This window comes from Terrapene carolina, unplaced genomic scaffold (assembly GCF_002925995.2).
Source record: "Terrapene carolina triunguis isolate 2854851 unplaced genomic scaffold, T_m_triunguis-2.0 Scaffold227, whole genome shotgun sequence".
Taxonomy (NCBI): Eukaryota; Metazoa; Chordata; order Testudines; family Emydidae; genus Terrapene; species Terrapene triunguis.
The window spans coordinates 3,149,013-3,161,235 of NW_020664578.1; the positions used below are offsets into that span (position 1 = coordinate 3,149,013).

The window sequence follows — 12,223 nt, forward strand, 5'->3', positions numbered from 1 at the left end:
ACCGAAAACCAACCCAAAATGAGTTAAACGGATCGTTTCGTTCCAAAGAAATAATCGGAAGAATTGTCATTCACTATTCCCCCCCCCCAGTTTTTCAGTTTCAGCCGCTCCGCTGGATTCAGTCCTGGTGTCTGCACTTCAACAAGGCTGTTGACAAATTGGAAAGGGTTCGGAAGAATGATCTGAGGCCTGGAAAACCTGCGTCTCAGGAAGAGAGTCACACCACTGTAGCTCTATTGACCTAATCCCCAGTATCAGGAGGTAGCCGTGTTAGTCTGTATCCACAAAAACAACGAGGAGTCCGGTGGCACCTTAAAGACTAACAGATTTATTTGGGCATAAGTTTTCGTGGGTAAAAAACTTATGCCCAAATAAATCTGCTAATCCCCAGTGTAGACGCAGCTAGGGCAACGGATGAATGCTTCCATTGACTTAGCTGCCATTGGTCAAGGAGGTGGTGTTCCTACACCAATGGAAAAACCCCTTCCATTGCTTCAGGCTGGGTCTACTCTATGGGGTTATGCCAACATAGTAGGGCACCGTAGCTGTGCCAGGATAGTCCCCATAGTGTAGACATGGCCTGAAGCTAGATAAATTCAGACTAGAAATAAGGTACAAATTTTGCAACAGTGAGGGGTCTGAACCCTGGGAACACCGCACCTAGGGACGTAGGGGATTCTCAATCACTTGAGTCTTTACATTCATAGATGTAAGGCCAGAAGGGACCATTGTTGATCACCTAACCTGACCTCCTGGATAACCCAGGCCAGAGAATTGCTCCAAAATAATTCCTAGAGCAGGTCTTGTAGAAAAACATCCCATCTGGATTTTAAAATTGCCCGTGATGGAGAATCTACCGCAACCCTGGGTGAGTTAATTACTCTGCCTGTTAAAAACGTACACCTTATTTCCAGTCTGAATTTGTCTAGCTTTAGCTTCCAGCAGGTTTTCTAGTCCTTTAATCACTTTTGTGGCTCTTCTCTGAACCCTTTCTGAGCTCCCAACATCCTTCCAGATTGGCCACCTCTTTCTCAGAGACACATCCTAGCTCAACCAGAAGTTACGGGCTCCATGCAGGAATCGCTAGGGGAGGTTCTCCAGGCTGGGCTGTGCAGGAGGCCAGACGAGATGATCAGAACGGTCCCTTCTCGCCTGAAAATTGACACGTCCAACAGAACTGACCCAGTCTGGACTCCCTGACGTTTCCAGAGGGGCTTTCATCCCAAAAGGGAACCCAAAGCTATGGCCCCAACCCTGCAATCGATCCACGCAGGCAGGTCCGAGGAAGGGTCTGTCCGGGCTCAAGGATTGGATTGCAGGACCAGTCAACAGAGCGATGAGGGAAAGACTCCTGCACCCCCCCGACTCCCGTTTTACACCAGTGTATTCATGGGGAGAATGAGGCTGCTGCTCGTCGGACCAAACCGGTGCCGGGACATAATGGTGGCTCTCGATGTCTGCAGACTCCAGAGGGATACGTACAAGCTTGAGCTGTCCACACCAATCCTGCTCCTGAGAATCAATGGGAAACCTGTACAAAGCCCGCCAACTTCAGCATAGGCACCCATGCCCTACCCTAAAGATCACGCCTTAAAACAGGGTCTGTGATGCCTTGATCCTTCTCCAGTCCACGCAGCAGCTGGTGGCTCCAGCTGGAAGACTGGGTCCCCACCGGGACTGCACAGGCCCACAAGGTGAACCCTGCAGGGCAGGGTTGGGGCGTGGCCGTGACGGGCCGTATTTAGGGGAAGCTCACCCCGATGCCTATCCTAGTTGCGTGCATAGGAGGCGCTGGTCTGCGGGGCCCTTTCGCCAGTGCTGAATCCACTTAAAACACAGGGGAGAAATTGCCCAATGAGAAATCATAAACCAGCCCTGACTAGCAAAACTAAGAGACAAAGTCCAGCTGGGCTCCTGGGCTGGAAGAACTGGCTTATTGGCGGGGTGGGAAGCCTGCCACCACAGCAAAGCCGTGGAGTGCCGGGAGGCAGAGCGCACGCAGAGGAGACGCAGCTATTTTTATCCTGCCTTTCATTTCGATTTGAGCTGCAGTCACAGGGCCATGCGTCAGCGTGATACAAGGTGACAGGCCTCATGGAAGAGCAAAAAGCCACAACCATTTTCTTCTGGACAGATTGGGGGGGATTCGGGGAAGGGGGCACATGTGGCAAGGGGGCATCTACATTTCCAAATGGAACCAGGAAGAACCATATTCCTCAAGCGATCGAGCCTACAGCTGGCTTTGGAACCAGGGTGCCTGATTAATAGTCCCGCCCTTCCTACACTTGGGGCAGGGAGGTAAGAGCGCTCCTAAGCCCCTTTACCCACCCCCCATATTCTGGGGTCAGGCAAGCTTCTGTCCAACCCTGGTGTAAATTACAGCAGCCTCGGGGCTGCTCTAACTCACATTCTGATTCCCATAGGAATCAAAAGGCTACCCATAGTGCAGTGCTCTCTAGCCACGCCCCTAATCCACCCCCATGCCGGGGGCTGGGAACAGGGCGGGTGCAAGGCCCGTATGCCAGCTCTGCACCAGCTGGGAAGGCCTTTGCATGGGGGTAGGATTCTCAGAGGGCTGTTTCCACCCCCTTTGTGCTGCCGGAGTGTGACTAGGGGTACGTCCACACAGCAGAGGCGGGAGCTTTGATCTAGCTGGCTCGGGTACCACTAGCAGTGAAGCTGCAGCAGCACGGGCTGCAGCCTAGGCTAGCCCTCCGAGGAAGGAGCCAGGGTACAGGGGCGGGCTGGAACTGAAGGCCACGCTGCTGAGGTTGCACAGCGATGGATACTCAGGCTGGCTAGAGGGAAGCTGGTGCAGACCACACCCCATGACTGCAGCACAGACGTACCCTGCGAAGCAGGGCCAGAGACGTTAGAGATGGAACGACCTGGCGGAACCTCGAGGCTGGTGCAGGATTGTTCCCGTAGGGAACACCCTCCCACCCTCCCACTTAATCCAGCCAGAAAATTTCCTCCACCCAGGCTCCATCCCATTGAATCCAGGGCTGGGGGGGGACCGACAGGGAGAGCAGAGATTGCCCCTCAATTCAACCCTAAAGGAAGAGGTTGTGCTCGTCCGCCCGGGCATGGTTTGTTTCCTTCGGGAGCAGCCTTCGGTGCCCATGCTGCCAGGTCTCGGCTCTGCGCCCCAGGAGCAAATCTCCCATCTTAGATTGTTAGCTCTTTGGGGTAGGGCCCAGCTCTTGGTTATGTGCCTGTACAGTGCCCCGGAAGTCGGGGGAGTGGAGTGTCCCAGCCCATGGCCCGTACAGCACCTTGCACGGGTGGGGGATGTGCAGGCCACAGCCTGTACAGCACCCTGCACTGGAGGGGGGTCCCAGCCCGTGGCCCGTACAGCACCCTGCACTGGAGGGGGGTCCCAGCCCATGGCCCGTACAGCACCCTGCACGGGGAGGGGCCGCAGGCCACAGCCAGTACAGCACCCCGCACTGGAGGGGGGTCCCAGCCCACGGCCCATACAGCACCCCACACAATAGGGATCCATGCTTGTGGCTCCTAGATGCTACCACACTGGTAAATAATCAAACGGCTGGCACAGGGGACGGGAATGGGACACGGGGACTGTCCCCTCTCAGCCACCCTTTCCCTCCAGCAGCAGGATCCAGAGATGGCTTCTCTCCACTCCCCGTTGCTGCATCCCGCTTATACGCCATCTGGCTTCTCCACCACTGGCCCTGGGGTCTGTCCTCCCCCCACCCCACCTGCCGATGGGAAGCAGCGTATCGCTCCCAGCAGCCAGATCCACCTGGAAGTCCCCAGGCTGATGGGGCCCGGCTTCCACAGCAGAATACACCTGCCAACCAGAGCAGGGCGCATGAGGCCCATCTCCCCCTTCATGCCAGGGAAACCCAGCTGCATTGCCCTGCATAGCCTCCAATAAGCCACATGCCCCGGCCAGTGTGCAAGGTGCCACCCGACTGCCCCCTCGCGTCACAGGTTCCCCCGGGGCTCAGTCCTTCGCAGCACCCGTGCTCAGTACTTTGACCTGCCGCTGGATCCCCCTCGCCCTGCGTGCTGCACTGAGCCCTGGCAGGGGACGCAAGCGCCCACTCGGGTTTCCAAGAGCCGCCTCGCGCCTCCTGGAGGAATAGGCAGATTCGTCCTTCTCGCCCCCTGGCTCCTTCACCAACCCAGCTCCAAACGCCCGCCCATCCTGGATTCCTGCTGTGTATTGCAGGGGGCTCCCCTTTCTCCCGCTCCGTTTCCGCTGACCCTTCCCTTCCAATGCTTGGAGCCTTTAAGCGCAAGGCAGCTGCTCAGAGTCCTGGCTCCCCTACTTGCACGGGGGTAAAGCCTCGTGTGACCATAGTGCCCCTGGCACCGCCTGGCCCAGGCCGTGGCTTCAAAGGGAAGGGCACCAGGGTCAAGTCGCCCCGTTGGAAGTCTCCCAACCAGATTCCGATGCCACTTAATCCGGCTGAGCTCACAACAGCTGCCAAGAGCACGGCCCCAGGTGGGACCCGGGCACAGAACCAGCCAGCTCTGCGGGGCTTACAAGAGAGATCGCCGGTCTGCAGGAGGCCCTGTCCTCCGCGCCCCGGAAGCGCGGCATGGTAACAAACGCAATGGCTTTATCGGTCACGTTTACGTTTGAATTCGGCACTGTCAAGCGCCGCAGCGTGACATCCCAACACCGCTCTGCCCTGCAGCTGGCACGGAGGAGCTCTTCGACACCGACAGAAGTGCCCCCCAAAGCCCACCAGAATTGGGGGCTCAGCCATGGCGGGGGAGGAACAAACCACTCATGGTTCTTTTTAGGCACAGCCTCCCTAAAGACAAACACTACACTGTTCTCCAGTAAGAGCCCCCAGCCACCTCGGCCGCGCTTGGGGCTACGGGGTAACCGTTCCTGCAGACTACTGGGGTACATCAAGTAAAGCGAGGAGAGGAGGGAGACACGCGGGGAAAACGTGAGTTAGAAGCAGAACGGTTTCCAAGCAGAGTGTTTGCAGCCCCCCCCCCCCCCCGAGCATGTTCAGCCAGAGCCCCAGAGCCCCCTGTGCACAGGCTCCAAGAGCAATGGTGGAAGTGGAGTTGATCTGACCCTTTGCAGAAACAGCTCCCCGCCTGCCCCCATGCTCAGAAGACAGGCAGAGTCCTGACCGCGCCCCTGCCACAGGCCCTTTCATCCGAGCACAAGGCACATGCTTCGGAAAGGTGGCTGGACGGGGGGGGGCATGAGAGATGGGCCGTTTCCGGGAAGCCTGCAGGGCCAGCGAGGGAGGCAGAGAATAAAGCCAGCCTCCCCCGTAATGAGATGTGCAGCGCAGTGCAAAGCTCGGGAAGGAAAAGAGAGGAGCCGATGAGGTGGCTGGAAGGCTCAGGGTAACGGGCGGATGGCTTATCAAAGGGAGAGATCCTGAAGCCTAAGGAATTAGTCCTCAGGAGCCGCAGACAGCCAGGCGCGGGCCAGGACTGGGGCTGTTATCAGCCAATTCAGAACACGTGTCCTGGGAACCATGGGTGGGGAGGGAACTGTAGTTATTAGTCCTGGGGTGAGCTACACCGAGAGGCAGGGGGTAGACTGGACTCCTGGGTTCTATTCCCAGCTCTGGGAGGGGCTAAAGCAGGGGGGCTGGGAGCCAGGACTCCTGGGTTTTTTAGTCCAGTGGTGGGAGGGGAGTTGGGTCTAGTGGCTAAAGCAGGGGGGCTGGGAGTCAGGACTCCTGGGTTCTATTCCCAACTCTGGGAGGGGGACCACGGAGAGAGGCCCAAGCAAATCCAAGCACTGAATTAGCAGCTAGACATTCCTGGCAACTGCTGCCAGGCAGGGTCCTTCCAGAGTTCATGCCGGGTCCCGCCAGCAGGAGTTCAACGAAAGGGCCGGAGTCCTCTGGGGATGGGGAACACAGGGCAGGACGAGGAGCTTCCCCGACGAACCGCTCCACAGCCCAGATCCCGTCAGTGTCGCACTAAAGCGCTGGAAGGGGCAATGCAAGGGGCCGGGCCGGCCGCTAAGCAAAGGCGAACGGGAACCAGCCTCCCGCACAGCTGGGCGCTGCCTCGTGGTTCCACACAGACACACGCATGTTCCCCCTGCACACACATGGCCCCTGGCACATGCACACACGCCCTCCCCCTGCTTATCCCTCCACCTGTGTTCATCCTGCACACCCCACCCCCTGCCCGTGTCTCGTCTTGCACGCATCCCCATGCACGCGCACTCCTGCCCTGCCCTACGCACAGGGCCAGCAACAGCTCTCGGAGCTGGAGATCTCCAGAGGGGAAGCTGCAAAGGGCCACGCCAAGCAGCGACCAAGCAGCTCCTGGGGTCTGGGCCGGGGAGATGGGGCGAAGGCGCTTTTCACGCTCAGGCCTGGGTGTGGCTGTCGTCTGGCGACGCCGGCATGCGACGAGTTTGCTGGGGCTCAGTCTAGTTCCTAGCAGGACAGGGAGGTGCTCCGCTCACAGCCCCTGGGCGGACGGACTCCGCAGACAGGCCAAGGATTGAAAGGGCCGTGGAGATTGAGCGCCCCACAAGTGGGAGGGGGGGCTCCCTTCCCCATCTCCACGGCTCTTTCAAGGGGGGGTAGCTCCCGCTCAGGGCTGTGACGGGCAGTGCTCGAGGTGGGCGGGGGAGCAAAGCTTTGCCGCAGTGCGGCCTGCACCTGCTCAAATCGCCGCATGTCGGGGGCGTCAATCCGGTGCCTTCCTCTAGCACAAAACTCGCTTGAAATCCAGGCTGCTCTGGGTCTTCCCCAGGTTCCCAGACTCCTGCCCCCCACTCCCCAATTATAGCAGCCCCACCCCTTCACTCCTCTTCTCTGTAGCCGCTCAGGCAAAATTTCCTCCTGCTTGCTTTCATTTGGAATTAATTCCCACTAAGCCCTTTGCGGCAGTGCCGAGGTCTGGAGGGGCTGTCAGTGGTGCAGGGAGATAAGCTGGGGGGCCGTTCACATTGGCTAAATTATGCCGGTGTTCGAGGACAGCGGAGGGAGGAGGAGGACGACGCAGGGGGTGAGTCACCGACTGTCACTGCCGGCCGGGAGCTCTCGCCCGCTGCAGCATCCAAAGGGATTTCAGAGCACGAGCCACCCCTGGCTACAAATCCAGCTCCCCGCCCCCCATTTCCAGCTGGGTTCTACCAAGCGAGGCGCTTGCCTGAGCCCTTCGCTGTCATTAGCCTCACAATTATCCATCCGGGAGACAGAGTCAGGCGAGGAAAGCAGTGTGGCCTGACGGAGAAATCATTCGCCTGCAATTCAAGCAATCCGGGTGCGAATCCCACCTGGGCTACAGGCCTGTTGGGGGACACGAGAGGTCTGGTCTACGTCCCAACCGCTGAGCAAATCCTACAGAGCTTGGCCTCTCTGCGCCTCAGTTTCCCCCCCTAGTCTGATCTCCTGTATCACAGGCCAGGGAGCTGCTCCAAAATCATTCCGAGAGCAGATCTTTTAGGAGAAATAGGAGCGCAACCAGGAACAGAACCCAGGAGTCCTGACTCCCCAAATAACCCTGCTCTCCCCCCTAGATCCCATTCCCCTTGCAGAATACGAGCCTGCAATCCTACCGTCCAGACCCAGGCTCTAACCGCAGTTTGACTTGCAAGAGTCCTCCTGACGCTCCACAGAGCAGCGCCTCATCTCACCAACTACTCGCCTGGTCATTGGCCTGGCTCAACTACTGGAGTCAAACAGAACTTAAAAATGAAAGAGGGGGCAGGAGCCGACAGGTGCCATGGGTGAGGGCCGCAGCCTCCAGAGACCTGGCTACAAATCCCAGCTACGGGCACCAGAAAAGAAAAACGAAAAAAGGGCCATAAAGACTGAAGTCCACTCTCATCCCTCGCAGGACAAGGCTGGGGCATCAGGATATCGGTATGGGCGCACCTCACAGTCCACCTGGGATTTCTCCTACGTGGGTTGGGATGGAAAGGCACGGGCAGAGCTGGGGGAAGCCCGGGGCTGGAATAGCAGGGCACCGTAAGCTGGGACTGAGGGGCATCAGCAGAGGTATAGTGGGGGAGCCCAGGGCTGGGATAGCAGGGGGCTGCAGGTTGGGAGGGACTATGGGGCACCCAGGCCCCTCACTCTACCACTAGGCCCCCCTGACTCTAACCACTAGACACCACTGCCCGCCCAGAGCGGAGACTAGAACCCAGAGTCCTGGGGTTCCAGGTCCCTTCCTGCTCTCCCCACTAGACCACGCTCCCTCTCGCAGCCCGCTCTCAAAGGAAGCGAGAGGGATGAATCCTTCCCCAGTTATTGAACCTAGACTTGAAGGAAAGAGAACTCCCTCGCCCAGCGCACCCCGGGCTCCAGCCCACGCGCTGCTTCGCTGGCTGTAACACTCCGGAGGGGAAGCAGCACTTTATTTAAAGCTCTGCTGTCTCACTACACCCCGGCCATCACACCCACCCAACAGTGCTTCCTCCCTCGGCCAGTGCTCTGCCACTCACTAGGGAGAGGCGGCTACTGACCAGGCCTGTATGGAACAGCGTCCCCCACCCCAGGCTGCCCCCCGCCTCCCAAGCCAGCCTGGAGCCTTCCTTACAGCCAGGGCCGTTCTGGGGTTCTGTTCCAAGCTCTCGAAGGGGAGTAGGGGCAAGTGGTTACCGCAGAGGACTGGGTGTCAGGATTCCTGGCTTCTACTCCCAGCTCCTTCACCAATTTGCTGGGTGACCTAGGGCAAGTCACCGCCCCAGTATCTGCCTCGGTTTCCCCATGTGTAAAGCAGGGATAACGATGCAGGCCCATCTCCTGGGGAGGCTCAGTTCATTGACTCAGCATTTGAGATTCTGGAGGGACAGCATCAGCCACTGGCACGGCACAGCCTTGGTCCCCCAGGGACCTACGCAGAACCCTTCCCTAGGGGTCCCGGGGCTTCCGCTCCTAGGTTACAGCAGCGCTGCCCGCCGCGGATCCCTGCCTGCCTGCGCTGGGAAGGCAACGCCCCCATCCCCCAGAGGAGGTGGCAACCCGGGTGCAGCTCTGACTGCAGCAAGGGTGGCTGTGCTAACCGGGGACGGAGCCCGCTCACCCCCTCCAAAGGGATGGACACGGAGGGAGATCTGGGCTCTCAGTCTGGGCTGAAGAGAAAAGCAACGGCCCAAAAGAGCCGCTAGCCACCGCCGTACAACCCAAACGCGAAGGCCTGGTCCAGGCGAGGATGCTGCCCTACCCAGCTCAGAGGGAGGGGCGTCCCCTGAAACAGCCTCTCAGGGGGGGGGCTCAGGAGCTGCACCCCCTTCCCCCACACAGCTGGGGCACGCTGTCTCTACCCGCTAGGGGGCACTGCCTCCAAGGGGAGGCCAGCGCATCCTCCCTGGCCCGTGCACTCTGGTCTTGGAGCCGGGGCCTGCTAGCCAAGGATCTTGCAGTGGATTCAGCTCTGGACCGAAAGCCCCTCCAGACTCCAATGCTCTAGTTAGCCAGAGATGCGGCACAGGGCACAGGTACCCCCCACCCCTCAGGGCTCCCCAGGCCCACTGTTGGCTCTGTCTGGGACGTTCATGGTGAGGAAGGCCTGTGGGCCATGGAGTAGGCTCTCCCAAATTAAGCAGGGGGATGGGTTCCGGTTCGTCCCAAGCTGGATCAAATCCACAAGCTACCAATATTGGTCCCAGCCCCCCCACCCACCCCCCAGCTTCCTTGGGCCTGCGTCTCCCAGGTGCAGCGGCCTTTCCCACTGGGCTCCCGTCACGCGGGCGCCGGCACTGACTCAGCAGGAATCAAAGCCGCAGGGACCCACTCGGGAGAGAGCCGGGCGCCAGCTGGCTAGTTCCCGAGAGCCCGTCTTCATGGCCGTGCAGGGGTTGGGAGGAGACCCCCGAGAGCTGCTGGCCTTTAGCCACTGGGACCGGACAGTCAGGGACACGCAACGGACTCAGGACAGAGCGTGCACGTCTCAAAGCCGGGGGAGGGGCTGAGAGTCCGGACTCCTGGGTTCCAATCCCAGTTTTGGGAGGAGGGCGAGGTCTAGTGGTTAGAGCAGCAGCCTGTGGGAGTCAGGACCCCTAGGTCCTATTCCCAGCTTTCTGACTAACTGTGTGCGAGACCCAAGTCATTTCACTTCACTGCTTCCCAGGGGGAGGATATTGACCAGCCTTAGGGGATGGATCATGGGGCCTGACCTGTAAGACACTTTGAGATTCTCCTACAAAGAGGTGAAGAGCCGTGACAAACCAAATCCAGGACTACCAAGGACTTGATGGATTTCAATACGGCGCAGGGCAGATAGAACTCAACCTCCCACCCCGAAAAGCCAGGTCCCTGCTGCTTTAGAATCCCCATCAGCTGTTAGCAGTACAGGGGCTATGACACAGAGCTTGGGAGATCCGATTCCATCCACCAGAAAGCAATGGCATGCCTCAGGCACACACACAGGAGCTGCTGCAGAAATAACATGAGCCAAAACCAAAAGCCCCCATTGGAGGGGCGGGAGGAGGGCAGAGTGCACCCACTGGGAAAGCAAATTGCCCGACTCCCTGTGGAGCAAGACTACCCTCTGTTCACACAGCACAGCCAGGGCAGAAACCCCAGTTGCCATGTGCTACGGAAGAGGCAGCGAAAACTGACTGAGCCTCTCCCAGCTTTCGAAGGTGGCCTGCCGCCATGGGCCAAAAGAAAAACAAAATCGCAGACATGCCTGGCTGATTGGGGCCCGGATCCCATTCTGGCCACGCCCTGTGTGCCCCCTGCAACGGTACAACCCAGGGTGGGTTCAACCTGTGCTCCTAAACCAACAGGGGTCTGCCTGGGGCTGGGAGCCACTTTTACTACTTTTGCTCCCACCAGCATGGTACGGAGCTGCGTCACACCAGCTGGGAGACCAGAAGGGAGAATAATCTGAACTCCCACTCAGGGCCAGCGTCCTCCCCCTTTTACTGTGGCCTTGGCAGGAGTGCAACTCAGGGCTTCTGGAAAGCCCCATCCGCTATCCCACCGCACACACCAATTACTCTAATCGCATAGGAGCTTGGGGGCAGGGAGGGGGCTCTCTGCACACTAAATCCTGAGCCCTGCAGGTGGGGTGGGGGTGGGCGGACCCAACTGAAAGGCTTTGTAGCAAGGGGGGCTCCCCCCCTCAAAAAATGGCTCGAACCAGGCAATGCGCTAACCGTGAGAGTGCTAGGCACTCAAAATGACTGTCACCCACAGCAGAGCACTCCCACGTGCATTTGGGAGCAGGACACCAAGAGGGGTGGGGTTGCCAAACGAACTTTCAGCTCACGAGGACCCCACTCCACACCGAGCCAAAGGGAGTGCCTATATCTCCCTGCCCCCCTTCCCAGCATGCACTGCTTCGGGCCTATGGTTGCTAGGCTCCCTCCGGGAACACCATCCCCCAGAATGCCTCTTTCCCCTTCGAGGGTCAGCGTCGTCCCCCCCCCTTCCCTCCTGGCATCCCAAGGACTTACCCAGCATGCCTTTGTTGGAGTCTGACAAGCACATGTCCTTCTCGGCGCTGGGGAGGACAAAGCCCACCACGAAGACCTCCACGCCATCGGCCATGAGGGCCAGCCCCAGCACAAAGTAGAGCGTCCACTGGAAGCGCCCGTGGCCGCACTCCTGCAGGATGAGCTCGTACTGCTGGGCCAGCTCCTCCTTGTCCTTCTTCTTGTCCCCTTCCAGGTCCTCGAAGTCTCTGAACTCGCTCACCACCTGCTGGTTGTCGGCCAGCTGGTCCCCGGCCTTCAGGGAGTCATTGCGGGGGATGCCCTGGTACTCGCCCTCGTAGATCTCGTCGTCCTCGTCGTGCCCTTCGGTGGCGTCGCTGGAGGCCCCTTCCTCATCGTTGGCCGACTCGCCGCGGTAGTAGCCGTCCTGGGGCTGGTAATCCTCCTCATCGTCGTCCTCCTCGAAACGGGAGTAGGAGCGCTTGGTGTATTCGTCCTGCACGCGGTCCACGCCCTTGCCCACCTTCTTAGTGGCATGCTTCTTCACCTCCTTGGCAATGTCCTTCGCCCCCCGGATGAAGGCCGTGCGGTCCCTGAACCCCTCATCCATGGCTCTGCCCTTGCGGATGCCCCGCCTTCAGATCTCACTGGCGTGAGGAAGAAGAGGATGGGAACCGCCTTTGATGGGGGGGGGAGGGCGGGTCTTCCTGGATGAGCACACAGGGCCCCTCCCCGTCTCCTCAGGCCAGGGGGCAGCGGTGGGAATCTTCGGCACGCACACAAGCTTTCCAACGGCGGCCGATCGAGGGCACTGAACCGCGACCCATTCGCTTAATCCAGGCTTGAGACGCCGGAGTGGCCAGG

General features: G+C 59.4%; 1 protein-coding gene across 1 annotated transcript in view; it reads right to left on the reverse strand.

Moving 5' to 3' along the window:
- The window catches only part of SV2A (synaptic vesicle glycoprotein 2A), a 36,129-nt gene extending 24,160 nt beyond the window's left edge, over positions 1-11,969 (reverse strand). Inside the window, exon 1 of the mRNA XM_026656310.1 lies at positions 11,381-11,969. Coding sequence (XP_026512095.1) covers positions 11,381-11,969 — 589 coding nt within the window. The remainder of the gene's footprint in view (positions 1-11,380) is intronic.
- Positions 11,970-12,223: the final 254 nt, after the last annotated feature.